Source organism: Anser anser, assembly GCF_964211835.1.
Source record: "Anser anser genome assembly, chromosome: 38".
In the NCBI taxonomy this organism is placed as follows: Eukaryota; Metazoa; Chordata; class Aves; order Anseriformes; family Anatidae; genus Anser; species Anser anser.
The window spans coordinates 120,660-147,248 of record NC_139759.1 but is presented as its reverse complement, the minus strand read 5'-3'; the positions used below and the strand labels follow the sequence as shown (position 1 = coordinate 147,248).

At 64.3% G+C, this 26,589-nt stretch overlaps 3 protein-coding genes across 12 annotated transcripts in view; all 3 read right to left on the bottom strand.

Annotated features, from left to right (window-relative positions):
- WIZ (WIZ zinc finger) overlaps positions 1-10,734 on the bottom strand; it is a 50,707-nt gene extending 39,973 nt beyond the window's left edge. For 3 of the 4 annotated variants that reach the window (XM_083815324.1, XM_083815326.1, XM_083815325.1), the window contains exons 1-2: positions 10,382-10,734; positions 4,696-5,162 (exon numbers count right to left, since the gene is read on the bottom strand). In XM_083815324.1, the coding sequence (XP_083671450.1) occupies positions 4,696-5,162; positions 10,382-10,722 (808 nt within the window). In that variant the 5' untranslated portion in view covers positions 10,723-10,734. Of the gene's footprint in view, positions 1-4,695; positions 5,163-10,381 lie in introns of those variants that run through there. The other variant, XM_083815327.1, reaches the window with a different exon arrangement.
- Positions 10,735-11,801: 1,067 nt separating this feature from the next.
- Positions 11,802-22,660, bottom strand: RASAL3 (RAS protein activator like 3). Of its 4 annotated transcripts, none has more exons than XM_083815299.1 (19): positions 22,276-22,660; positions 20,467-20,866; positions 19,586-19,710; positions 19,426-19,504; positions 18,437-18,528; positions 18,268-18,350; positions 18,057-18,189; positions 17,553-17,651; positions 16,597-17,139; positions 15,800-15,944; positions 15,482-15,626; positions 14,798-15,034; positions 14,187-14,388; positions 13,933-14,036; positions 13,188-13,494; positions 12,635-12,757; positions 12,352-12,551; positions 12,123-12,198; positions 11,802-12,052 (listed from the first exon to the last, which is right to left on the bottom strand). In XM_083815299.1, the coding sequence occupies exons 2-19, from the start codon at positions 20,864-20,866 to the stop codon at positions 11,900-11,902; spliced, it is 3,246 nt and encodes a 1,081-aa protein (XP_083671425.1). In that variant the 5' UTR covers positions 22,276-22,660; the 3' UTR covers positions 11,802-11,899. The 4 variants fall into 4 exon arrangements, with proteins under 4 accessions (XP_083671425.1, XP_083671426.1, XP_083671427.1 ...); XM_083815300.1 differs by having other exon boundaries at positions 18,437-18,525; XM_083815301.1 differs by lacking the exons at positions 19,426-19,504; positions 19,586-19,710; positions 20,467-20,866; positions 22,276-22,660 and adding an exon at positions 18,816-19,002.
- A 155-nt stretch (positions 22,661-22,815) lies between these two features.
- PGLYRP2 (peptidoglycan recognition protein 2) lies at positions 22,816-26,488 on the bottom strand. Of its 4 annotated transcripts, none has more exons than XR_014575925.1 (5): positions 26,353-26,488; positions 24,563-25,399; positions 23,924-24,019; positions 23,303-23,597; positions 22,816-23,179 (listed from the first exon to the last, which is right to left on the bottom strand). XR_014575925.1 is itself a non-coding variant. In XM_083815304.1 (5 exons), exons 1-5 carry the CDS (start codon positions 26,402-26,404, stop codon positions 23,177-23,179), a joined length of 1,398 nt encoding a protein of 465 aa, XP_083671430.1. In that variant the 5' UTR covers positions 26,405-26,488; the 3' UTR covers positions 22,816-23,176. The 4 variants fall into 4 exon arrangements, 3 of the variants coding, with proteins under 3 accessions (XP_083671430.1, XP_083671431.1, XP_083671432.1); XM_083815304.1 differs by having other exon boundaries at positions 23,924-24,134; XM_083815305.1 differs by having other exon boundaries at positions 23,303-23,414; positions 23,924-24,134.
- Between the last annotated feature and the right edge of the window lie 101 nt (positions 26,489-26,589).

The window sequence follows — 26,589 nt, the reverse complement described above, 5'->3', positions numbered from 1 at the left end:
TCCCCAGCAGCAATTAAACCCCAACCCAATTTAAGCTGTCCCCAAACCAGGCTGTCCCCAGGGGTGTGGACATTTTCCCAACCCGCCGCTGACCGTCACGGCCCGCGGCTTCTTTCTGGTCCTTCAGGACTTTGTGGCAAATGAGCACCAACGTCCGGCGGCCCCCTGGGACCCCGAGCCCACCTCCTGCCCCTCGAAATTCCCGACCACCTCGGTCGAGTGGCCACGAGAGCGGAGGCAAACACGGCCCCGAGAATCCTCCCCGAGGCTCTCGGGCGCGACGCTGGGCTCAAGTGGGCTCTTGAGTTTCATTCCAGCACGGGGGGGGAAAAAAAACGTAAAATAAATAATTAGTAAAAACATCACCTCAGGTGCCCGAACAGGGAGGGATCGGCCTCTCCCAGGGGCGATGGCAGCTTGCTCCGGCTTCCCGAGCAGCCTCGAGGGATCCCAAGCGTCCCCGGGAGAGCTCCAAGGGTCGATCACCCCACGCAGTGGGTTCCAGGCGTCCGATCCGGATGCCCCCCGTGGTGAGCCCATTGGCTCTGATTTTCCACCACCCTTTTTGTACCGCCTCCCAAAAAGGCACAGCGGATTTACTCAAGTCACCTCAAATCTTGGGTTATTCCTCCCAATTTCAGAGGACTGAGGATTTGGGATGAAAATGCCCCTTTTTAGCCCGCTGAGCTACTTATGCCAGGTGGCTGCCTATACTTCACCCTTCCCAGTTGAACCAGTTTGGCATAAGATGCTGGTTGGAAATCAAACCTCGGACTTTCTGGAGCGATATGAGGTGCCCCGATGGATAAAAAGCCCTGTCCCGTGCTAAAACCAGGGACATTACGACACCGAGATGAAATCAAATCACACCGGAGATGCAGCTGGGAGCAGAAGAGCCCGGTGCTGTCCCCTCAGGAGCTCGGCTGGCTCCTGTGCCAGCGATTAAACGCATTAAAAGGTGTAAAAGAGACAAGTCGGCCAAAGCAGGACGCAGCCGCGGAGGATAGGAAGTGTCATTTCCTCTCTGACTTGCTGGTATTAAATCGATGCACGTTCCCTTCGATTAACTCGGATAAATAAACCCTCAGCCCGCTTTCGGCTCGCGGCCACAGGGAAGAATTCAGCCGAAGGAGCGACGCGGCGCTGGGTTGGTGCAGCAGGGCTCTGTGCCACCGCGCTGCCCCCTTTGGGGACCATCCCCGTTTGGGGACGTTGCCAAGCTGCAGAGCACAACGAGCCCGTGGCGGGGACACTGCCGTTGGGGTCTTGGTGGCATCCCCCAGAGTGGGACGTCCCTGTGTGGGGGACCTCGTGGCACCCCGCTCTGCCACAGCAATCCCGAAGCGGGACGTCCCCACGTCGGGGACCTCGTGTCACCAGCCCCGGGCACGAGGAGGCGGCTGCAGCACCGCACAATGCTGCCAAGCCCCCACAGCTGCCGAAATGCTGAAAGCATGACCCCACGTGGCCCCCAGCCCTCTGCTAGCCCCAAATCCCCCATCCGAACCCTTTCCCTGCGCTGACCACATCGCTCACCTGCGGGGAAAGAGCAGTCGGTCGCCGGAGGGGACGCGGCGGGGACGAGCTGCCGCGATGCAGCGAGCCCCGCAAAAACTCTCCGCGACCACAGCTCCAACTGCCCTGCCCAAATTCGAGCTGATAGGGGCAGGAAACCCCCCGGGTTTGGGCTGATAACGGCCCCAGCGGTGAGAGGAGCTGCAGCCTGTTAAAAATGCAGCCCAGAGATAAAGGCTTTGGGATTCGGACCCGAGGGCATGCTGCTTGCTCGGCCCCAAAAGGAGGACAGGGACCTCGCCATCCCCGGAATTTCCAGCCAAGCACAGGAAAAGCTGGCTTGCAACAGTTAATTACCCGAATTGCTTTTACGAGAGCCCCTTCCCAGCACAGGCAGAGCCCAAAACAACCTCCCAAGGAAGAAGGAGGGGAAACGAGGCTGCCAAGAAGGCATGGGAAGGGTTTCCATCGGACACGGCACCGAAGCAGGGTTTCTTCCATCCTTCCCACGCCACAATCCTCTGTGTGCCCCGAAGGTTTCCGCATGCAGAAACCCTTTCCCTGCGGGGGAGCTCGATGCAAATAAACCAGGAGCAGCGTCTGGGTGCCAAAAAACTGCCGGTGCCGTCCTCCGAAGCCGAATTCTCGCCGCTCCAGCTTGGAAGCCCCAAAAAATCCTCCCTCGGTGGCTGCTCACTGACCTCCCCGCCGCGGCAGTGTGGACTTTGCCTTGTTCCAAAAAGCCGCTGCCAAAGCTGGCTCCGTGCCCTCCGCCGTGCTCCACGCAGCCGCAGGCAACGTTTTCCGCGGGCAGCCGCGTGTCTTGGGCACGCTGCTCGCCCGGAAACCCCAGACCCGAGGGGGGAAAAAAAAAAAAAAAAAATCGGCTGCGACAGAGCACAAGGCTTTTCCAAGCCCGGTTCCCCTCCAACGAGCCCTTCGGGGAATTTGGGATGTTGCCAGCACGCGGACGCAGCATCACACCTTGCTCCATGCCTCCTGCAGCCTCGTCGGTACCAAAACAGCCCCCAGGGCTGGGGAGGAGCAGCGCTGAGCATTTGGGGTGGTTTTCACCATTCTGTAGATCCTTCAATCCCACATACCAGCCTTAAATCCCACGTTTGGGGTGCTTTCGGGGGCTGTTTCACCGTGTGCTGGGAAGCAGCCAAAGAGACTCGCACAACTGCAGCCCCTTCGGCAGGGCTGGGGCCACCCGAACTACCCTAAGACCCCAGCTGAACCCTGCAGGCCACCCGCACGGGGATATTCTCCATCTCCAGGTGCATCCTTTTCATTTTTGGGACGCCACCTCCCCCCCTTTCTCCCTATTTTGCCACGCTGCACGGCATTAGCCTGTTGTGCTCTGGCAAACCCGCCTCGCACACGGGATTTCTAGAGGGGGAAGAAAAAAAAAAAAAAACAAACTTGATCCTGCTCAGCACCAAGCAGGATTTGCCCTCCAGCAAAAACACCCTGCGCTAAACCTCACGCCTGACTGCCCCGCGCCGGGCTGCCGAGCTCAGTCTTTGAATTCTCCTTCCCTCCTCAGGTTAATTTTCCACCCGTTGACCACAGCGGAGGAGCCCGGAGCTTCGAGGACGCGGTGCCACCCAAATCCCAGCGGGACCAGCTCGTACGCAGCAAGCGGATCACCCGTGCGAGCGGGTGAGGTTTTAACTCGAGCGCGGAGTTACGGGCAAGCTCGTCCCAGGAAAGCGGCTTTGAAGAAGCGCCCGCAATCAGCAGCCAGCAGCTCCGCAGCTGCTTCTGCTTCCAGCTGCTCAAGAAGCCACCTTCCACCCAGGGGGAGGCTAATTAACAAGGCAAATCACCCGCCGGGATGCCTCGAGGAAACGGAGAAGGAGAGGAGGGCTGCGAATGTGCAGGGTGGAAGCGGGCACCGGGCCAACCCGCAGCCCTCGGCGCCCCAACGGTGCCAAAGTTTTGGAGGACGCGGGGCTGGCACGGGAGAGGGCCAATCCTCCGAGCAAGCAGGGGACAGATGCTGGGAAATCGGGGGTTTGGGGAGGAGCAGAGCACATGCAGCAGCTGTGTAGGGTTCCCCTGCGAGAGGAGAGCTGGGGAAACATCCCCAGAGCGCGGCAGCATCGCTCAGAGCCCTCAGAGGAGGGATTTTTCCAGGGGAGTAACTCCCACGGGTAACAAAATGCTCATCCTGTAACGGAAGAGCGATAGTTATCACGATGCTAACGGCATCCCAGCACAGCTCCACACTGGCACTGGTGGCAAACGGGTCCCTGCCCGTCCCGTCGCCTGCACGCAGCTCAGAGGACACAGCTCAGAGGACGAGGTTTTACCCACGCAACCATGCTCGGCGGAGCCCCTTCGAGAAAAGGAAGCGCCGAGGGGAGTTCGGCGAGGTGCAGGTGGCGTGCTTTCGCTCCCGTGGCCCCAGCGGCACCAAAAAAGCACCCACGGCCAGAAGATTTGACTCGCAAAGCGTGCCTGAAAGCTCTCAGCCGCGGGGAACGCGAGGAGTTGGCTGCAGCGAGGGGGGCTCTGCCTTCCCCAGGTGCACCCTGAGCTCGGGGAGGCTCACGGCATGAGCAGTCCCAACCCTGGCTTGCTGCTCGTAAGCGTTTTTGGAACGTGGGGCAGACCCCCAACGCCAGCCCTGCTCCGAGGCGCAGGGCAGGGTGGCCGGAAGCTCTCCGAGAGCCCAGTTTTGGGGGCTGACCCATCCCGTGGGACACATCTGGGCCTCAACAACAGGGATGCGACCCCCCGGCAGGTCCCCGTGGCTCCTCAAGCTGGTCCCCGTGGTGCAGCCCGGCCACCTCGCGCCCTGCCGCTGGGGATGGTGGCACGCGTCCCATTCGGGGTCCCTGCAAGGGACAAGTGGCCTCCAAAAAGCCACCAGCTTGAGCCACTGCATCCCTGTCTCTGGTGCTGAATCCAGGCACGAACTTGCTCATTTTGTCACGACCCTGAGCCCCAAACCCACCCGTTTTCACCACGCCGAGGCTCCCTTTGCCCGGATTCTCGGCATCTCGCAGCAAAACGTCCCCAAACCAAGAAAGCAAACACAAACCAGAGCGGGGGCACCGCCGGCAGGACGCGGGCACGACATCCGAACCGGCTCAACCCAAACCAACCAAAGCACCGGGAGCTGCCACCAGCCCGCAGGAGGAACCCAACAGGGACTTCACGGGGACTTACCGGCCACATCGCGGGCTTCCAGGGCGATGTCGGGCTCCTGGCGGGACAGAGGCGAGAAGAAGTTGGGGTCCTCTTGCAGGGGACAGAGCTCGGTGCCGGAGGGTCCCTTTCCGTCCCTGCTCATCATTGCCAGGTTGTCTGCGGTGTAGAAGGTGGCTTCCTTGAGCTCCGTCCCTGCTTCCACCGATGTCCCAGATAGAGCCGGGCTCTCCAGAGGCGCTTTCGCATCTTTAACAAAAGCAGCTCTTCTCTCTTCACCTTGGGGGCACTCAAGGGCAGCAAAATTCTCTTTGTTTGGCTCCAGTGTCATTAACAGGGCTCTGCCTCCCTCTCCCTGGCGCTCTCGCTGTTGCTCTGATAAAGTAGGGACAGCTTTCTCCATCCCTCGCCGATTGTGCTGTGTCACTTGCAAAAAAACACCGCACTGGGACTCGGGAGGGTTGGCGGCCAGGGACTGCCGGAAAAATCTACGAGAAACAGAGATAAGAGAGGGGAAGATGAGAGAGGAGCCTGGATTTCTCCCAGGCGGAGGAGGCTGCGAGAGCGGCAAGCAGCTTCTAAAAACCCTGAAGCTTCCCAGCGCGGGGCCTCGCTGCTATTCCCAACGCTGGCATTCCCAGAACGTCTCGGTGCCCTCTGCTCGTCCTGTTTTTGCTGCTCCCCGAGCCCAGCCAGGCTCTGGGGCAAGACGTCGCGTCCCACCGCTCACCCCCTTGGGAGCACCAACGCTGCTGGTAGCTGACACGGTGCCGGGTCCGTCCCGGAGGTGACGCACCCCAAAACATCCCAGATCTCCCCAGCACGAAGCTCTTCCCCCAGCCCGTTATTTGCGAAGAGGGATGGCGGCTGGGGTGGGGATGCCTCCTTGCTTTGGTGGCATCCATCCCCTGCTACGCTCCCTGCCAGCCAGAGAAAACCATCACCCTCGAGCACGTTATTTCCCCCCAAAATTAATCACGACGCAGCTGCCGGAAGCGTTTGTATCCCCGAAGCCTCCTGGCTCCCCAAAGACACAGGCGTTTGGTCCGCTGCCGACACCAAGTGGGGTTGAAGCAGGAGAAACGCCTCAGCCTTGCACCGACCCCGCCGCTGACGCCAAAATTGCCCCAAAGCCAAGAAATCCTCTATCCTTGCGACCCCACGTCCTTTCGGATGAGTTCAACTGGCTGGGTCAAAGCAACGTCCTCACCAAAAACAGCACCCAGGGATCCTCCAAGGGTTTGGGTGCTCCTGGGGGCAAGCCAGTTGTGTTTGTCCCCCCCCAAAAAAATAACTCGTCTCCCCCAAACCCTTTCCACCGCCTTAAAAAAAAGTCACCTGGAGGAAGGAGGGAGATCTCCCAACGCCCCTGCTTTGACTGAGGGGCCGAATCCTGATCGGGGGCAGGGGGGGGGGGGAAAGGAGGAAAGAGGCGCTAAAAAGCCCGGCTTATCAGCTAGCTGGAGGATAAAGGCACACAGGGAGAGCGAAGGAGCTAAATTTACCCAGCCGGGGAAGGAGAAGGCAGGGAGACTATAAATACCTTCAAGGTAACAATGCAAATGAAGAGAGGGAATTATTCGCGCTCTCGCAAGATGCTATTACCATCCACCGTAGCCCGGGGCCACGGGAGGAGAGCAGCAGAGCCGAGCCCGGCGTGCGGCACCACGGTGACCCCGAAACCCTCTCCTGTCCCCCAAAAAGCCACTTTGCCGCCTTCCTCTACGGGGCCGGGCGAGTCCCCAGCTGCACGCACCCAACTGGCTCTTGCTTGGGCTAGTTTCTTCCCAGCGATTTTTTAAAAAATAGCACTAAGACCTAAAAATAAAAAGAAACCAAAACCGTGGCACAGTCGCCTTTCTTCCAAATCAGCAGGGGTCAGCTCCTGCAGCTGGCTTCCATTTGCGCGCCGCTTCCTCCGGCAGCGCCCAACGCTCGCACGCGGCTTCCAGCGAGCCGGGGATGCCGCTCGACGAGGGCTTTTCCACCTGGGGTTTTGGAGCTGCAAACTCGAAGCGTCCCAAATCCCTTCTGCGCCTCCCCTGTCGCCGTTCGGGAGTTTCCCACGTCGTCGTCCCAGAGCTGCTCCCGCAAGCTGCTGGTGCCCAAGGGCTGGGGCAGAGGGTGCCCAGCCAGGATAAAGCCAGACCCCGGGGAAAGCTTCTGCTTCTCCCCAGCTCTGCTGAAAGCCAGGACGAGTACGCAAAGAGGGCAGCAGGGCAGAGCACATCCTCTCCCCGTTCCTCCCTGTATCTCCCATCGCATCGTTCCGGGAGGCAGCAGCACCGGCAGCATCCGGAGGGGCTCGGCTGCCTGGAGGTTCCTCAAACCTCAGCACCAAGTCAGAGGAAACCAAAAATAATAATAAAAAAAAAAAAGAAACCCACCCCTATTTCAAGAGCGGGCTTAAATTTCGTCTCGGGAGCCAAGGGCTGACCAGGGAAAACAATGGCCCATAGATTTGCCCGGTGCCTCTTTGCCAAGCATCGGGCGCCTGCGAGCAGAAAGCGGCGGAGGAGCGAGCCCGGCGGCGCTGCTGTCGCTAGCACATCCCACGGGCCACCTGCTCCGTGCCTGCCCGCGCGCGGGGACAGCCACCAAGCCGATCCTGCTGCCACGTCCCCGGGAAAGCCAGCGGGGAGAGGGGGGGACATGGGAAGAGGGGACACGGGGAGAGGGGACCCCCCAAAATCGAGCAGGACGGGCCCCTGCCGCCATCGGCGCATCCCTCCGCCAGCCACAGGGCTGGCACCGGGGAGGCTCGTCCCAACCTTCCTGGCAAGCTGCAAAAGCCAGGCAATCAGCCAAACGGAGAGAAATCACCCCAAAACACATCACCCCGCTCCTGGAAAAAAAAAAAAAAAAAAACAACAACCGACACGACTAAACACGGCACGACAACGTGGGCACGCGGTGGAAAGGCGCGTCGCCCTTCCTGCGAAGGGACCCATCAAAACTGGGCTAAGTAACTGGGGGTTTGGGTTTTTTTTTCCTCCTTTAAACAGAAAGCAGCGGCCCGGTTCAGCTCTGCCAGCCCTGCATCCCCACAGCATCCCGAAGCCGCCAGCACAGATCCCAACATGGCCAAGAAACGAGGATTTTGGTTAAAACACGTCGAGCGCAGGGGCCAGCGCGGCACCGTTGCCGGGGGGGTGCCGATACCACATCGCCCTCCAAATATATTAATTTTAAATTACTTTTTGGAAGACCTGCAGCCACCCAGCCTCCAGGAAGGGGCTTTTTTCCCTTTTTCTCCTTCGCGAGACACGGCTGCATCTCCCCCCCCCCCCCCCAATCTGCCGCGCCAGCAGCTCTCCATAGAAACTGGCCGCCGTTCCTTCTTCCTCCCCAAACACCTGGTTGGGTGTTTTCAAGCTCACTGAAGAAGATTTGAGATTTTCCCCTCTCTTCCCCCTCCTCTCCACGCCAGCACCCACCTCCACAGCTCGCGGAACCCCCCCACAAAAAAAGCAGGGGCTGACTCCGCCGGGAGAGCGAGGCGTGACCCACTCGCTGCTTTTTTGGGGGACTTTTAAAAAAAAAAAAAGGCAAAAATCCCCAAGGCCCCCCCCCCCCAGCCCCCCGAGAGGACACAGAGTTTAAAAGTGCTCTTACCGAGCTCCCCGGCACCCGCTCGTGGCAAGGGCCAAAGCCAGACTGCAGCATCCCTTCCCCCAGCCCATCGCCCCAGAGCCATGCAAAGGCGGAGCGGGATTGGGACAATTTAAATGCTAAAACGCTTAAGTGGGGACAATTGCTTCCTTCCCTGGGAGCCAAGCGCAGGGGGATCTGGGCCACCACCACCACGCCAAGGGTGACCGCACGAGGCCAAACGGCTCCTGGTGGCGTTGGGAGCCTCTCCCCCCACCCCAAGCCCCGCCACCCCGAAGGGTCCTTTTGCCAACCCCGAGCGAGCGTGGCGGGGAGGAAAAGCTGGGCTCGGCCCCGCGCGGTTTTGAGGATTTCTTCTTGGGTGGAAACTTCTTCTCAGGCAGAACCACCAAAGGGGAACGATTGCTCTGGAATTCGATCCAAGAGGAATTCGGGGAGGACCCAGGAAGCTCCCACAAGCTCCTTCCCAGCAACAGCGACGCTGCTCTGGGAGCCAAAAATCGGGCTTGAGCCGGGATCCCGGCCGATTTCCTTCCTCGGAGAAACTTCAAATGATCAGCGACATTCCTCCCAAGCGCCCGAACAGCAGGAAGCTCTCTCTGAAGCCACATTTCTGAGAGCGTTTAGCCGAAGAGGGGCTCGCTTCCCTCCCAGAGCTGGAACAAGCGAGGGGCGCGTCCCCCAGGGTGCTCTTCCTTCTCTTCTGCTTCCACGATCGCCGGCAAATCCAGCGCCGAGGGTTCGGTTCGGCGGGCTTTGCTCGATATTTTGGGTCATCCGGGTGCCGGGCCGCTCGGTGAATTCAGCTCCAGGACCCTCCGCGTCGCCGCCAGGTGAATCGATGTGGGGGGGCCGAAAATTTCGGTGTCGAGCGAAGCGCAGACAGACGGACCTCCACGGAAAGCCCCCAGCCGACGTCAAGCCATGCTGGGATGAAAGCCGCTCCGAAAAGGACCGGCGGCGACGCCAGCGCCGCTCCCACCTTCTCCTCGCCGCCCGGGTGGGCTCCGGAGCCGCTCTCCGAGCTTCGGCGGCACCGAAGCCCCCCCCGTGCCCACCATCACCGCCGTCCCCACCTGCTCTCTGCCGGCTCTCAGTCTCCTGGAGTCAGCGGGGGGGGGGTCATGGGGGGGCTCCTGCCCGCTCGTTACCAGAGCCTCGTTGAAGCAAAGCTCGTTAATGAGCTCCACGAAGGCCGGTCGGGGTGGCCCCCCCCCAAGGGGGCTCGGCACCGACACCCACTGATGCCACAGCGGCATTGAATCAGCCACAGGGTGGGGGGGGGAGCACGGGTCCAAACTCCCCCCCAGATGTCACCGCGTCCCCCCCCTGCGTATCACGGCAGCCTTCTGCCCCCGTCCTGTGTCACCCAGGTCATCCTGTCCCAGGGGGGTGTCGGGGGGGGGGGGGGGGGCCATCCTGACGTGGCCCTGGGGCCACACCGTTGTACCCTTGTCCCCCCGCCCAGGTGCCCGTCCCCCCCCCAGCACGACCAACCCCCCCATGTCCCCCCCCAAGCAGCCACAGCCCCCCCATAATGCCTGCCCCCCTCCCCCAGGCACACCCCCCCCGTGTCCCCCCACCTTGGTCCCCACCACTATCACAGGTGCCCCCCCCAAAACATCCCCCCCTCCACACAACCCCCCCGTGCCCCCCCCCAAAGCCACCTGTGCCCCCACACTGCCACCACCCCCCACGCCACCAGGGTGCCCCCCCAAAGCCACCTGTGTCCCCACACAGCCCCAGTCCCCCCCCAGCCCCCCCCCAAGCCACCCCCCCCTCCCCCTTTTCACCCCCCCCTTGCCACCTGCCCCCCCCCCTTGCCACCCCCCCGGCCGCCTCCCCCCCCCCCCCACATCCACCCCCCCGGTGTCACCTCCCTCCCTGCCCCCTCCCCCGGCCCCCCCCGGTCCAGGGCCCAGCTCCCCCCGGTCCCCCCCCGGTTCCCGGCTGCGTTTCAGCACCCCGGACGGGGCCGCCGGCGGGGGCTTCTCGCCCCTTCCACCCCCTCCCCGGGCCGGTTGCCGGTACCGGGGGGGTAGGACACGACCCCGCTTTCCCCCCCCCCCGGGCCGGGCCCCCCCCCGGTACTCACGCCGGCGGCCCCCCGGGGCCGGGCCCGCCAGGCTCCTCAGCGCCGCCGCCGCTGCAGCCGCCGCCCCCGGGGCCGCCTGCCCGGCTCCGGTCCCCGCAGCAGCCGCCGGGCCGGGGCCATGGTCCCTTTAAATCCCCCCCCGGGGGCCCCGCCGCTCCCGGTCCCGGTCCCGGTCCCGGTCCCGCCGCCGCCGCCGCCTGCGCCGCTCCGGCCGCTCCCCCGCCCCCCTCCCGGCGGCGGGGCCTGACTACGTCACGCCGAGCGCGACCAGGCCGCCGCCGACATCTTGGAGGCGGCGAGCGGGGTCCCAGCGCCGCCTCCGCCGCCGCCGCCGCCGCCATCTTGGGCCGCGCCGCCCCCGCCCCCGCCCGCGCCCGCCCCGCCGGAGCGGCCGCCGCGCGCCGCCGCCCTCCGCCCCTTGGCCCGCGCGGCGCGCCGTGATGACGTCGACGGCCCGGCGGCGACGCCATGTTGGGAGTGGCGGCGGACGGGGTGGGGGGGGGCGAACGACGCGGCGACCTTCCAAAGGGGAGGGGGAGCGGCGGCGCGGCTCGTGCGTCATCGCGGCGCGACGGCAGCGCCGCGCCGCCATCTTGGGGAGGGCGCGGGGGGAAGGTCGCTGGGATGGGAGGGGGTGGCCCCGAGCTGCCCGCTCCTGGCCTCAGGAGACCCCCAGGGCCCCCGTGGTCCTGTCAGCCCCAAAGGGCGCCCTTGGTCCTGCCCTAAAAAGTCCCCATGGCAATGTCACCCCCAAAGAGTCCCCGTGGCCCTCTCCCAAAAGGTCCCCGTGGACTTGACGCCCCCAGAGGGTCCCATGGCCCTGCCCCAAAAGGTCCCCATCGTCCTGTTCCCAAAGGTCCCCATGGTCCTGTCACCCCCAAAGGGTCCCATAGGCCTGCCCCAAAAGGTTACCATCCATGGTCCTGTCCCCAAAAGTCCCCATGGTCTTGTTACCCCCAAAGAGTCCCCATGGCCCTGGCCCCAAAAGTCCCCATGGCCCTGGCCCTAAAAGTTCTCATGGACTTGAACTTGACACCCCCAAAAGGGTTCCATGGCCCTGCCCCTAAAGGTTACCATGGTCCTGTCCCCAAAGGGCTGCCATGGCCCTGTCCCAAAAGGTCCCCATGGCCCTGTCCCTAAAGGGTACCATGGTCCTGTCCCCAGAGGGCCCAAATGATCCTGTTGCCCCCAGAGGTCCCCATGACCCTGCCCCAAAAGGCCCCATGGACTTGACAACCCCCAAAGGGCCCCCATGGTCCTGCCCTAAAAGGTCCCCGTGGTCCTGTCGCCCCCCAAAGAGTCCCATGGCCCTGGCCCTAAAGGTTGGGGACCTGGGATGGATGAGGGCCCTCACGGTGCTGGGGACAGTGTGGGACTGGGGACAGGACCCAGAATGGTGACAGGTGACACTACAAGCGCCTTGTCACGGCAATGCCAACGCTGTTTATTCTCTGGGGACAGGAAACCCGCTGAGATCTGGATCAAACAGCCTTTGGAAACGGTGGCCCCAGGCGCCATTTACACGCTGGTGGCTTGGGCGTCTTCACCGCCTTCATCCCAGCTCTGTGTCCCCAGGGGCCGGCATCCCGTCCTGCCCGGGTGGCCCAGGACCTGGGCGATGGCACCCCGCAGCTCGGCGTTCTCCCGCTCCAGCGCCAACAGCCGGCTCTCCTGCAAGAGGACAGCGTCAGTGCCCGCCACACGTCCCCGTCCCAAGCTCCGGGGCTCCTGGAGCTCTTACCAGCGCTCTGCCCTTCTCCTCGCTGGCCTTCAGCCTCTCCAGGTCCTTCTTCCGCGTGCCTTCAGCCGCCGTCAATCTAAAATTTAGAGCCGGGGATGAGCCCGGACCCCCACCAGGAGCTGACAGAGGTTTGGGGTCTGGAGAGCCAGGTGCTGGGCTCCACTTTGGGGCCACCCAGGCTTTGAGGACACCCAGGCTTTGAGGCCACCCAGGCTTTGGGGACACCCACCTGGCGCCCAGGTTGGCCAAGCGCGCGTTGGCCTCCTCCAGCTGCTGGTGGAGCCGCTCGAGCTGCTCGCGGTGCTGGCCCTGCTCCTGCCGCAGCCCGCGGTGCTGAGCCTCCAGCTCGCCTGCCCGCACCTCTGCCAGCCGCAGCTTCTCCCGGCTCTCCGCCACCTCCTTCCCCAGTGCCTCGATCAGCCGCCCGTGCTGGGGGGAGGGGGGACAAGAGGGCAGATGTCAGGAGGAAGTCCCATGCGGGCCAGGGTGGGTGCCACCCTCCCCAGGGCTACCTTTTCCAGGGGACGGATGGCGTAGAGCTCGCCCTGGGCCGCCGCCGCCTCCTCGGCATAGCGCTGCCACGGCACCGTGGATTTACGTGGCAGTGACACTGACGAGCGCAGCTTCGAGCGTCCCTGTGGCACCGGTGGCACCCGTCAGTGTGGGCACCCTTGGGTGCGCAGCAGGGTGGGTGCTGCGCAAAGGGGGCCTGTCGCCCCCAAAGGGTCTCCACGGTCTTCTCTTGAGGGGTCCCCAAGACCCTGTGATCCCCAAGGGGTCTCCATGGTCCCGTGTCCCCAAAGGGTCCCCATGATACTACCGCAAACGTTCCCCATGGCCTTGCCGTCCCCAAAGGAACCCCATGGCTCCATTGTCCCTGCCATCCCCAAAGTGACCCCACGGTCCTGTCCTGAGAGATCCCCTGGCCCCATCATCCCCCAAGGTTCCCCGTGATCCCTCTCCAAAAGGTCCCCATGGCGCTGCCACCCTCAAGGCGTCCCCACAGCCCACGGGGTGCCACCCACGGTGCCACCGGTGCTGCAGCACCCCCAGGAGCTGGCTCACCGTGGCATCGTGAGGGCCAGAGGGCCTCGGGGTGTCCTCGCCTTGCGGCTCCGCCACGTGCTCGGCACTGCTCTGCTTGCGCATGCGGCGGCCAGCTTTGTTCTGCGCTGGCACGCTCTGGGTGCGCTGCACGTTCCTCCGCTCCCGGCTGGGACGCGGGGACGGCGCCCGTGCTGGCTCCGCTTCAGTCCCGTCCTCGCGGCTGCGGACGCGGCGGATGCTGATGAGCGACTGGCTCTTGATAAGGGGGCTGTGCTTGCTCAGGTCCCGCGGCGGCACGAAGCCCGGCTTGTGGCTCTCCGCCATGCTGGGCAAGGAGATGGGGTGGTGGCACGGGTGGGCACCGGGGAGGTGTTGGACCCAGGAGGGACCAGCACCACCCCAAGTCCCACCAGGACCAGAGCTGTCCTAAAGCTATCTGCAACCATTTGGGGGACCCACCCAAGAGCAGAAACAGCCCCTAAACCCACCTGGGGCCAGAAACATCCCCTGGACCCAGCCTGGACCAGAAGTCTCCCCCAAACCCAGCTGATAGCAGAAACTTAAATCCTTGAACCAACCCTGGAAGCCAGCTTGGACCAGAGTCATCCTGACCAGGGACCCAGCTGGGATCAGTCACCTCAAACCCAGAGTCACCCTGGACCCAACCAGGAACAGAACCACCCCAAATGGCTCCCAGTGTCACCCTTCTGGCCCCACACGTCCACCTTGGCCATGTGTGTGTCTCCTGTCCACCCCCTGGTACCTTCGCTCCGTGGTGGAGCTGAGCCGGACGGAGACGGGGACAGGGGTGCCCTCCCTGATGGCATTGAGGATGGTGGGCAGGGGCTCCAGCTCCTCCTGAGTGGCCTGCCAGGACAAAACGGGGATGTTATGGGGACGTTGGGTGGCCCTAGGGCAGGTGACACACGTGGCAGCGAGAACCCAGCTCTGCGCCTGGGGAGAAGAAGGTGGCCGGTGTCACCAGCCACCGTTGGGGACACGCATGGGTAGTGGCACCTGGTCCAGGCTGGAGAAGATGTCACAGAGCAGGAGGTGGAGGGTGGCGAGCTCCAGGGCCAGGTCCACATAGCCATCATAGGTGGCCATGTGGACGCTGCTCTCGGGGTTGGCCACGCTCTGCAGGAAGGCCGTCATGGTGCTCCAGTTGTGCTCCAGGAACTCGTTCATGAAGCCCATGTAGGCCTCCTTCTCGCCAAACCTGGAGAGCGTGATGGCGTGTCACTGGTGGGCCGGCTGATGGACTGGGCCTCCACCTGAATCATGGGCCAGGCCACCTCTGGGATCATGGACTGAGTCACTGCCATGTCCCCAAAACGAGTCACCACCCTGTCCATGGGGCAGGACACGGGTGAAGGCACTGCCATGTCCCCGTGGCATGCAGGGGACATCCCTGGTGCCCTGTAGGATGTAGGATCCGTCTCTGCTGCCCCATGGCACGGAGGAGAGGTTCTAGCTGCCCCATCTCATGTGGCCTCACGGTATGTTGGGAACATCCCTACTGCTCCACAGCTGTTCTATGGCATGTGCCACACAGGCTGTAGGGAACATCAACGCCGCCCCATGGGGACCTCCCTCCCCACCAGTACCGGTGGTGTGCCGCGACGTACGTGGTGAAGTTGGCCAGGTTCTGGATGACCTTGGCCACAAGGGTGAGGGTGCGGGCGGTGGCCTCACTCGGGTACTCCTGGACGAGGCCAAAGAGACTAGGGGACATGATGGCGGGGCAGAGGAACCGCAGGAAAAGGGAGGCCGAGACCAGGCGCTGCCCGATGGCCACCTTGCCCCGCGCTGCACACTCCTCCTGCCATGCCGCGAAGATCTCGCCCAGCTCTGCTGGGAAGGCTCTGCAGGGAGAGACGGGGTGGGTGGGTGGCCCTGAAGTCCCCCCACGTGCCACTGGGATGTGCTGTGGGACGTGGTGCCCGCCATGCCTGAGCTCGTCCCTGTGCTGGTCTCCTGTGTCTGTCCCAGACTTGTCCCCACGTCCCTCCCGATGCCCATTGCCGTGTCCATCCCAAGCATGGTGCCTTTCTCCATTCCTGTCCCCCATGTCTGTCCCCAGAATTGTCCCCATGTCCTTCCCGATGTCCATCCCAGTGCCAGGGCCCATTCCCATGCCCATCCCCAAGCCCATCCCCGGGTCTTCCTGATGGTGACTGTCCCCATGCCCTCTTCCATGCCCGTCCCATTGCCTGTGCCATTGCCCAACACCTTTCCTGTCCCCAAGCCCACGCCTATGCAGGTGCCCACCCCGTGGCCAGCCCCGTGCCCACCCAAGGGCTGTCCCTCACTCGCAGGATGTGGCGATGCGCTGGAAGGTCTCCTCGCAGACCTGCCGCAGGTTGTTCTGGTTGTCGGAGAGGTCGGGGCCAGCGCATTTGCTGGGATCGACCTCACAGCTATCGTCTGAGGTGCAGAGTTGGGCCAAGGCCTCACCTGGGCACCAGGGGACATGCGGTGAGGGACCGGCTGGCCACCACCACGTGCATGGCTGTGACAAGCCCCCAGGGATGTCCTGGGGGTGTCCTGCAGCCCAAAATGCCCCATAACATCCTGCCCATGCTCTGCACCCCGTAATGCCCCCAAAGCCCTTTAATGCCCAGCCATACCCAGCGTGTCCTGGAGGTACTTGCCCCCCACGAGTTTCATGTATTCATCAATGGCCTTGGTGGCCAGCGTGTTCTCGCGGAAGATCAGCGCCTCCCGATCATCAAAGCGGTCCAGCTCGGCCACGCCAAGGTCAATGAGGAACGCCTGTGGGGTGGCCATGTCGAGGGGCTCAACCCATGGGCCCAACGTGACTTTGCAACCCCAGCCCGGGCAGTGCCTGGATCCCCTGGAATCCCCTCAAACTGTATTTCCCATCCTATCCCATTCCATCCCACTCACAGTACCATGCCATGCCATCCCAACCCAGTCCAACCCAACCCAGCCCCACCGAACCCAACCCAACCCGACCCGACCCAATCGAACCCATCCACCCCATTCCACCCATCCTATCCCATCCATCCCACCCCTTTCCAACACAGTCCAACTCAACCCATCCCAAACCAACCCCTTCCATGCCATCCCACCTATCTGAAAGCATCATTGCCTGGACAATGCCCAGGTCTCCTGGCACCCTCAGCCCACCATGCCCATGCCACACTAGGCAGCACCCATCTCACCCCAACTCACCATGCCTACCTCAACTCCTCTCTTGTCTTGGCCTTCCATGCCCATGCCACTATGGGCAACGCCTGTCTCATGGCCAACCCTCCATGCCCATGGGACCTCCAACAACACCCATCTTGTCCCCTTTCCTATGCCAACTTGCTACATCCATGACACCCCAGGCAACACCCATCTCATCCCCATCCCACGCCAACCACCGCGTCCACCACACCTCGGTCATCACTTGCTGTACCTTGGCTTTCCCAGTGCTCTGCAAGACATGGACCAAGGCGCCGGCCAGCTCTTCCTTGTGCCGCACGGCGATGGTGGGCTCCAGGTGGGCACACAGCTCCCGGTAGTGGAAGGTGATGAATTCGGCCAACTCCTTGTAGCGTACGATGGGCAGCACTCGCACCTCCCGGTAGCGCCCGCGTACCCGCACCGACGGCACCCGTTCACCGCTGCCATGGCCGCTCAGTGGGTACCAGCGCTCCAGGGGCTGCCGGGCGGCTGCCAGCTCTGCCAAGGGGACGGTGACAGATGCCACCGTCTGGCAGGGGTGGCCCTGGTCATCGCGGCAGAGGGCGAGGGTGAGGGCACGAGCAGGCGGCAGGGCGGCCAGCTGGAAGAGCTCGCCCCAGAAGAGCTCGCCATCGGGACCGGCCACCTTAGCGGTGGTGCGGGCAAAGAGCGCGCCATCCAGGTGGAGGTGACAGCGGAGGCGGCGCCGGGGTGGCAGGTCCCGCGCCTCGTACACCCACAGGCTCAGCGCCAGCTCCAGCCGCTCGCAGTTGTCCTAGGGGGGCAGGGGGGGAATCGTGGGGTCATGGGTAAGAGGGTACATAAAGTCAGTGGGGGTGTTGGGGGGACACGGCATGGGGGTTTTGTGAGTGGACATGGGGACAGGAGGGGACATGGAGGGATGGGAGGGGTCACTGGGGCAGGAGGGGACAAGGGACTGGAGGGGTCATGGGGACAAGATGGGACACTGAGGACTGGAGGGGATATGGGGACAGGAGGGGACAGGGAATTCTGTGGAGGGACAGGGACAGGGTGGAACACAGGGGACAGAAGCAGGACATGGGGGACAGCCAAACCCTCAGGACAAAAGGGAGCATGGTTGGGGACAGGACCCACACTCAGTATTCTAGGGGGGTGTCCCTGGGTGTGGCGGGGGTGTCCTATGGGTGCCCATCCCCGCAGTCCCACCTTGTTGGGCTGCACGGTCCGGCGCAGGTTCTCGATCCAGCGGTCACGCTCGGCCAAGGACGTGCAGCCGAAGGACCGGCTGCCCTCACCAGTGATGATCTGGGTGCAGGGAAGGTGTCAGGAAGGCACCCTGGGGTGCCCAAGGGATGGTCCTGGCTTGGGACCTGTGTCAGGGTCGTCTGGGTGCTTATGGCTGTGCTAGGGTGCTCCGGGTGCCCAGTGGGGATCCCCTGGGGGCTTGGGCAGGGTGCCCTTGGTGTCCTGGGTGCCCCAGGAGCCAGACAAGGAATTATGTTGGGGTGCTTGGGGTGCTCTGGGTGCTCCTCCAGGGTGTCCTGGGTGCATGGCCATGATTTCTGGGTGCCCTGGGTGCCCTGGGTGTCTCTCCAGGATGTCTGGGATTCCCGTGCAGGACATCCTGGATGCTCTGGCTCCCCCTCCAGGGTGCCCTGGGTGCCCTGGCCACCTCCCAAGGGTACCCCAGGTGTGTGGCCAGACCATTACCTGGAAGCAGAACTTCTCGCCCACGATGCTGCCGTGCACGGGCCGGATGATGACGTTGTCCCCGGTGAGGTCCAGCTCGGCAGCACTCGGTGCTGGCAGCAGGGACTCACGCGAACCGCTATGGCTCGGGGTTCTGAGGGGACATGGGTGCCACCAGGGGCTCTCCCTGGTGTCCCCACCATTGTCCCCGCCACCCTCCATGGGGCCGTACCTCTCGCCATCAGCCACTGCCATCATCTCGGTTTTGGGCACTGCGCGCCCTTTCCGATCCCGGAGCCGCTTCCACAGCAGGCCCTGGTTTAGGGACAAGGGGATGGATGCCATGCGACCTCCTGTGTGCAGCAGGGCACCCAACGTGGCACCGGGACCGGGACGCCCACCTTGACATTGCTGAACTGGGAGGTGGCCGAAGCATCGCTGTCAGCACCTTTCCCTGCTGCCCGTGTGTTTCTCTCCTCCGCGGCCGGGTCTGCTGGAGCCACCCACATCAGCTCCCCCCTTATGTGCACCCCCAGCCCCTCAACACCATGGGAGGGTGCAGGGGGCAGGATATGGCCCAATCCCCCCCCCCCACCGCCCTGGGAAACATCAACCGAAGCAGGAGGTAGGAAGGAGTCCTCCTGCCCCCGGAGGCTCTGGGTGCCAAATCATGCCCACCTGTAGCCCCAAAATTCAGCCAAGCCTTGGGTGCAGCCTGCTCGTGGGCGTGAGGCAGAAGGGTGCAGAGGGGCTGGGGGGGAGCGGGGAGGGGGAACTCACCTCCCTGCGCGGTGCAGAGCAGCCAGCGGCGGGGGCCCATGGCTGGCAGCGGTGGCGCCTGCCCGTGCTGATGGGGGTGTGGGGAGGAAGCCGAAAGTGCTTATCGGCCGGATCAGCACACGCAGCAGTGTGGAGGAAGCAGTGACGGCACCCGGCATCCTTGCACGGAGGACTTCCTCCAGGCCCCCCGCTCGGTGTTGTGCACGGCATGTGGTGCAAGGTGAGGGGGCATGGCACAGGGCACGGCGTGGGGCACGGGGCGTGGGGCACGGTGCACAATGCATGACACGCGGCACAGGGCACGGTGTGGAGCACGGTGTGGTACACAGCACGGAGCACAGCGCGGGGCATGGTGCAGCGTGGGGTGCATGGCACGGTGCACAGCACAGGGCACGGGGTGGTGCGTGGCATGCTGGATAACACGGAACATGGCACAAGGCGTCGCACAGCGCGTGGCCACGATGCATGGCGTGGTGTGTGGTATGTGGTGCATGGTGCGTGGTGCAAGGCAAGGTGCACGGTGCACGGCGCATGGCCCAAAGGCTCCATGCACAGGAGCTGTGCCAGAGCTTGCACCAGCACCTGCCAATGCCCCATGTCATCAGCTCACCGGTGTCCCTCCTGCCACCCCCTGGGTGCAGGCTGGTGCTCTCGGAGCTCCCGGTCCGGTTCCTGCTCCTGCACGAAGCCTGACGGCACAGCTGGTTCAGGCACCACCACCTCCAGCACCCCGTGCACCCCAGGGTGCCCTGGGGTCCCCATGTCCTCACCTCCTCGTCCCTGCCCACGTGGATCAGCTGTCCATCCACCAGTGAGAAGTTGGAGACGTCCCACACTGGCGCATCGGGTGCCGGAGCCAGCGGGATTGTTGGTGTGCCGTGGGTGCTCTCTGGGGCTGGGGGTGCAGAGCAGGGTGTCAGGACTACCCAAAGGGCACTCATATGGTCAGCATGGTGGCACCAGGGGACATGGCTGTGACTGTGCCACTATAGGTGTGACAAAGTCAGGGCACATGGGGCCACAGTGTGGTTGGGGTGATGTTGCTAGGGGCCACGGGGCCACTGCTGTGCCACCGTGGGTGCTGTGATGCCAGGAGCCATGTGGCCATGGCTGTGCCACCAGGGGTGCGGTGATGCTGGAGGACATGTGGCTGTGGAGGTGCCACCACAAGGGTGGCAATGCCAGGGGACACGCAGCTGTGGCCATGCCACCATCAGTGTGGCAATGCTGGGTCACACGTGGCCACTACCAAACCCTGTACAGGTCACACGCAGGGACCCAGCCATCCTGCCCCCATGGGTGCCCCCCACCCAGCACCAGCAAAGCCTGGCCACATCCTGCCCCCACATCACGGCCCAGCTCACAGCCCCCGTGCCCCTCGCCATCACCCACCCATCACCCATCACCCGTCGCCCCCCAGACCGCGGTGGTCTCCACCACCCCTCACTACCCATCGCCCCCACCCCATCACCCATAACCCACTTGCCACCCCTTGCCCCCAACCCACCACCCACCTCCTCCCAGACCATCTCCCACATCCATTGCCCGCCACCCATCACCCTCAACCCCCCCTTCCCCACCCATCGCCCACCACCATCACCCCCTCCCCAGCACCCGTCACCCGCACCCTAACCCCCCAGCACCCCCGTACTTGGCAGCGCATCACGGTGCGCCCGCTCAGCCCTGGCACCGCTCTCCCCATGGCCCTTTCTCTTGGACATGGAGCGCAAATACTTCTGCAGGGTGGCCTTGCCACCTTCGGGGCTCCGTGGCTCCTTGGCCACCTTGGAGGGGGCCGAGAAAGCCCGCTGGAAGAGGGACCGGCGGGTGCTGGCTTTGGGTGCTCCCTTTCCAGCTGCATCATCGGGGCCATCGGATTCGGGTTGGCTGTAGGAACGCTTCCAGCCCTGCAGCCGGGTCCAGCGCCGGCTGCCCGGGGAACCCGTGGCCCGCTCAGGTTCCCGATCACCCACGGGTGCTGCCGTTCGCCATTTGTAGGTCTTCAGCAGCGTCGGCGTCTCGGCTGCCACTGGGGGTTTCTCTACTTCCATCTGCAGGATGGGGAGAGCCCCATGAGCCACGGCCACCGGAGCGCCCACGGGCTGGGGTGGGGACCTGGGGTGGTGGTGGTGGGGAGGGCACCCTTGGCTGGCACCCCCAATGAGGTGCACCCATCCAGGAATCCCTGTTTGGGTGCCCCTGTCCACACAACCCTACTGGGGCACCCTTATGTGGGCACCCCTATTTGGGTACCCCGCTTCTCCAAGCATCCCTACTGGGGCACCCCCATCTGGGCACTGTTATCTGGGTGCCCTCATCTAGTGGGGCTCTATCTGGACACCCCCTACCATGTCGCCCTATTGGGGCACCCCTATATTGCTACCCCATTTGCACACCCCAATTTGGGTGCCTGTATCCAGACAGCTCACCTGGGTGCCCCTGCCTGGCCCCCCCCCCCATCCATCACGCCCATCCAGGCAGCCATTTCTTGGCACCCTCCTCCAGGCACCCCTATTTGTCCAAGGACCCACACCGGGACACCCCAATCCAGCACCCTGGGGTGCCCTGGATAACGGGACCCAAATAGGGGGTGCTTGGCTGGGGGTGCCCAAAGTGGGGCGCCCAGCTTGGGCTGCCTGGATGGAGACACCTGGGTGTGAAACCCTCCAGGGTGGGATGACAGCTCAGGATGGGTGCTGGTGGCTGTGGGGTGGCCCCACGTGACAAGGGGCTCCCCATCTCCATGGGTGCCCGCGCTCACGGGGTGGCTGACGCGGTGCCACAGACCCCGCACCCACGCCACCCCCCGCACCCCTCCGTGCTGGGGCGCAGTGGCAGCAGGATATGGTGCCACTGGGGTGCGGTGACACCGGGTTAGGGTGACAGCCGGGTGGGTGGCCCTGCAGCCACCCCGGCCCCAGGCGCAGGCGGGTGCCGGAGATGTTTCCGTCGCCATCGCGGCCGTGCCGCCGCGGCATTTCCTCCCGGCACCTGCACCCTGCGCGCGCCCCACGCCTGCCGGGGAGGGGCTCCGGGGATGGGTGACCCCCCCACACCCCCACCCAGCACCCCAGGGTGGGTGCAGGCCAAGGCGGGGGGGGGTGCTACCGTGGTGCTGGTTGCACCCCACAGCTTCCTTGGGGGGGCACCCGCAGGGTGGAAGTGAGCTGCAGGCGCCCGCCAATTTGGGATGCCCGCACCCCAGTGCCGAGCTGGGGAGGGTGCCCCAGAGCTTGGGGTAGTGCCGGTGCTTTTGGGGTTCACTCCTCTCTCCCCAGCTAGCAGCACCCTCCAGCACCCCCAGCACCCATGGAGCACCCTTTGCTCAGCAGAGAGCTGCTTCACACCATGCTGGCACCCCCCCCCCCCTTTGGCTCCCCCCCCAGCCCCGGCTGCTCCCGAGGCTGGAGCATCACCCCAGGGTGCCACCTCCCTGTGGACCCCCCCAGCCCCGCCGTACCTCGGCCGCTTGCTGCCTCCTCAGCACCCGGGCTTGGCCGCCCCGGTTCCTGCCGTGGCTTCCCCATGTGACCAGGCAGGAGTTTCAGTCACACCCTCACCTCCGCCTCTGCCCCGCTGATGTTATCGGTGCACCCAGCCCGGCCAGATCACGCTCGGCCACGGCCCCAGGGGGCACCGAGCCGGGAGAGCCACGCCAGGCCCTCCGTCAGGCACTCGGGAAACGCCGGAGGCCAGTCATGTACGTCCAGCTTAAAGGCCATCATTAGGTTTCAGAGTGAACAGGTGGCAGAGCCGGTAGCACTGGAGCACCACAGCGTGGGGTGGTGCGTGGACACCTCTGGGGGCTGGGTGGGGAGGGTGGGCGACCCCAGCTGGGGCCAGGGTGGGGGCCTGGGGGTCTCCAAGGTGGGCTAAGCTTGGGCTGTCCTGATGGGCACAGGTCACGCGTGTGCACGTGCACACCCACGCAGGGGTGCGGGACCCCACAGCCGCCCACCACCCCATGCCTCAGTTTCCCCTTTCTCCCCAGGGGCTGAGCTGCTGTCCTGGCACTGACTTTATTAGGGGGGTGCTTGTGGCTAGGGCATGGTCCGCTGGGCCAGTGGGACCACGGCAGGACCCGTGCGGGCCGGTGTCCTTCGGGGCCGTGGACATTCTGGGGCAGGGTCCTTCTGGGCTGGCATCCCCTGGGTGCCCACCCGGACCGGTGTCCATCCGGGCTGGCGTCCATCTGTCTGTCTGGACCGGGGTCCAGCTGGTGTCCGTTGTCCGGCATCCATCCAAAGCGGTGTCCACCACCATCCGTCCAGACCAGGATCCGACCTTAGCAGCACCCATCCAGACCAGCACCCATCCAGACCAGAGCACCCACCCAGAGCAGCACCCTCGGAGGCCAGTCCTCACTGCGAAGGAGAGCAGAACCCACGGGCAGTCCCAACACCGAATCTGCTTCCACCTCCGGCCTTGGGGGGCTCAGACCACCTAAACCCCCACCCCCAGGAGATGCCGCGGAAGCCGGTGCCCACCTCAAAGCCACGCCAGGTCCTGATCTCCTGGAAGAGGGAGTCACCGGGGCAGCTGGTGTTCACCACCTGCCGGTGGCCGCGCAGGGTGTAGTCGTGGCGGAGCCGGCCGGCCCTGACGGCGCAGGGCAGGAGGCCGTCGCGCACCAAGGCGATGGCGTCGGGATCGGGCAGGGTGGCCGAGAAGTTGCCCACGTAGCCCACGCCGTAGCCTCTGGTGTTGTGGCCTCTGGTGTGGGCACCCACCCAGTGCCACCCCCGACCTTGGTACAGGTACCCATCCGAGCCCACCACGAAGCTGCGGGCACCCAAGGGCGGTTAGCACAAGGTGCATGGAGTTGGGTGGTGGGGACTGCAATGGGGTGACAGGGACTGTGGCAGGGCGACGGGGACCATGGTGGGGTGACGGGGACCATGACGGTGTGATAGGGACCGCAGCAGAGTGATGGGGACCACGGTGGGGTGACAGGGACTGTGGCAGGGTGATGGGGACCACGGTGGGGTGACAGGGACCACGGTGGGGTGATGGGGACCATGGTGGGGTGACGGGAACCGTGGCAGGGTGACGAGGACCGCGGTGGGGTGACGGGGATGGCAGCAGGGTGATGGTACCATTGGTCTCACCTGTAGCCGATGTCATCCCAGCCACGGGTGTCCTGGTGGAAGCGCTGCATGGAGCGCATGGCGTGGGTGCAGGCGGCGAAGGTGCGGCACGGGGTGCTGGGCACGAAGGTGTGGTGGATGTAGACAGAGCCCAGGGGTAGGGACAGGGGTCTGGGGGTGCCCCGGTAGGGACGGGCGCCCCACATGCACCGGGGGACGATGGCCGGGCACTCTGCGAGGGAAGGCAGGTGGTGGCAGCGGGGACTTGCCCCGTCCCACGGGCAGCAGGGGACGCGCGTGGTCCTGGGGACGTGGAGCATCTGCCCTTGGCTGGGGACGTGGCTTTGTCCCAGGGGACCCGCTCCAGGGAACACGGTGGTGTCCATCCAAGGGGACATGGTGGTGGCCATTCAAGGGGACATGGTGGTGGCCAGCTGGGGATCCGCCATCTGGGGACACACCAGCGTCCCTCCTGGGAACACAGTGGTGTCCAGCCACGCCAGTCCCTGTGTCACCACTTGGCCCTCAGACCTTGACAATGACACCTCCACTGGGGTGACACCGGGTGCCCCAAGCCCCACCCATGCCCAGTACCCATCCTGGCACCCAGCACCCTCCATCCCACCCAACTTTTCTTTCTGGGGGGTGCCACCTCCCTACCGACATAGGTCTCCATGAAGTCCCGCGCTGCCTGGCGAGCGATGGCCACCTCCTCCTCTTCATCCACGTCCTCCAAGAGCCCTCGGGTGGGTGGCAGCACCCGGAGCAGGCGCAGCATCGCCACCACCTCCTCCTCTAGCTTCTTCAGCCCCGTCAGCGCCCCAAAATCCCGGCGCCGGTAGCTGCTGAGGGGCCGTCCGCTCGCGGTGCCGTTGTCTGTCCCGTAATAGCTCCGGAGCAGGAGGGCGAGCGGGACGGGTGCCTCGGCCAAGCGGGCACCCAGCAGCACCCCATCCAGTGCCCCATTGGCAATGGCCTCAGGGACGGGCGAAGGGGGACCCAGCAGGGTGAAGCTTTGGGGGTTTTCCACGTCGTCCCAGCACCCGTCGGGTCCCAGGGTGGCCCCGCTGTGGTTGTGGGCACGAGCCAAGAGGAAAGCCGTCCCCAACGCCTCGGTGATGGTGACAGCGTAGAGGGCATCGAGGGCAGCGGGGGGCTCGGGCATGGGGCTGGACCACCCCGCCGCCCGCCTCAGCCCCACTTCCACGCCTGTGAGCAGCGGCGCGAGGGCCACGGTGGAGCCGTCGGGTGCCAGCACCACGCCGCGCTCGGGCGCCGTGGGGTCGGGGTGCAGGAGCTGGGTGAGCAGCGCCCACTGCTCGGGGCTGAGCGCCGGCACGGCGGGGGGGGCGGCGGGGGGGTCCCCCAGCACGGCGCGGCACCCAGGGGTGCTGCAGCTCCCCAGTGCCCGAGCCAGCTCCAGCAGGCTGAGGTCCTCGGCGGCCTCCAGGGCTTCCACGATCTGCACCACCGTGTCCATGTGGCGCGGGGGGAGAGCTGGAAGGGGGGGATGGAGGCAGGTGGGGGGAGGCGCACCCAAAATTGGGAAGGGAAAGCCCCCGGAACGGAGGAAATGCACCCAAAATGAGGCAGTTGCACCCACACTGTGTGTGAAATGGGGTGAAAGCACCCAGGAAAGAGAAAAGGCACCCATGTGGGGTGAAGGCACGAGGAGGTGGGTGAAAGGAGCCAGAGAAGAGCAAATGGACCCAAAATGGGACAAACGCACCCAGAAATGAGCAGGATGCATGCACCCAAACCAGAGGGAAAGCACCCAAACCAGAGGGAAAGCACCCAGAACAGTCGGAAAGCACCCAGAAAAATGCACCCAAAAAAGGGTGAATGCACCCGGAGAAAGGTGAATGCAGCCAGAACAGGGCAAAGGCACCCAGAAAAGAGCAAAAGCACCCAAAAAATTGGGAAAAGCCCCCAAATCCAAGCAAATGTACCCAGAGGTGGGCAAAAGCAGCCAGAGCAGGGTAAATGCACCCCAAAGAGGGCAAATGCACCCTAAATAGGGCAAATGCACCCAAAATAGGGCAAATGCAACCAGAGAGCAACGTGAAAGTACCTGGAGTAGGGCCAAGGCACGCAGAAAAGGGGAAAAGCACCCAGAAAAGGGCAAAAGCACCCCAAAACAAGGTGACAGCACCCAGTATGAGCACCCAGAGCCCGACTGAAGCAAAATGCACTCAAAACTGGGGGCACCCCCCAAACACACACACACCCTCCCCCCCGGACGCTCAACCTGCCTTGATTTAGGGCTAAAATCTCACTAATTAGGGAAAAAAGAAGCGTGACTGGAGCCGTTTTGGCCAGAAAAGGGGCTTGCGGTCGCGTGAGCAGCCACGACACGCGTGCGGCGGAGCCATGGCATGTTGCGGCGTGTCCCGGCGTGTTGGGACGTGTTGTGGCCTGTCGTGACATGCTGTCACGGGGTGTCCCCCTACCTGTGCCCAGCCGGGCGCAGACGCTGAGCGCCATGACGAGCCACGGGAGCATGGCGCAGGGCAGGATGCGGCCCCCGGTCAATGCATCGCACGGACTTTGTCCCCACACCAGGGCACAGTGGCCGCTGGGGGGGGGGGGGGGGGGGGGGATGGAACACGGGCTCCGGGGGGTGGCACCCGCGTGTGGCATGTGTGTGTTGTGTGGGCAGCTCACGTGTGCAACGCGTGTGTGTGTGC

Coding starts and splice junctions, on each gene's coding strand:
- RASAL3 (XM_083815299.1), bottom strand. CDS start 20,866: ATGGAAGTAGAGAAACCCCCAGTGGCAGCCGAGACGCCGACGCTGCTG. Junction 18,529..19,425: donor GGGTGGCAGGAGGGACACCG/GTGAGCTGATGA, acceptor GGGTGGCTCCAG/CAGACCCGGCCGCGGAGGAG. Junction 12,199..12,351: donor TTGGCCAACCTGGGCGCCAG/GTGGGTGTCCCC, acceptor TCTAAATTTTAG/ATTGACGGCGGCTGAAGGCA.
- PGLYRP2 (XM_083815304.1), bottom strand. CDS start 26,404: ATGCTCCCGTGGCTCGTCATGGCGCTCAGCGTCTGCGCCCGGCTGGGC. Junction 24,135..24,562: donor CTTCATGGAGACCTATGTCG/GTAGGGAGGTGG, acceptor CTTCCCTCGCAG/AGTGCCCGGCCATCGTCCCC. Junction 23,598..23,923: donor TGGGATGACATCGGCTACAG/GTGAGACCAATG, acceptor GGGTGCCCGCAG/CTTCGTGGTGGGCTCGGATG.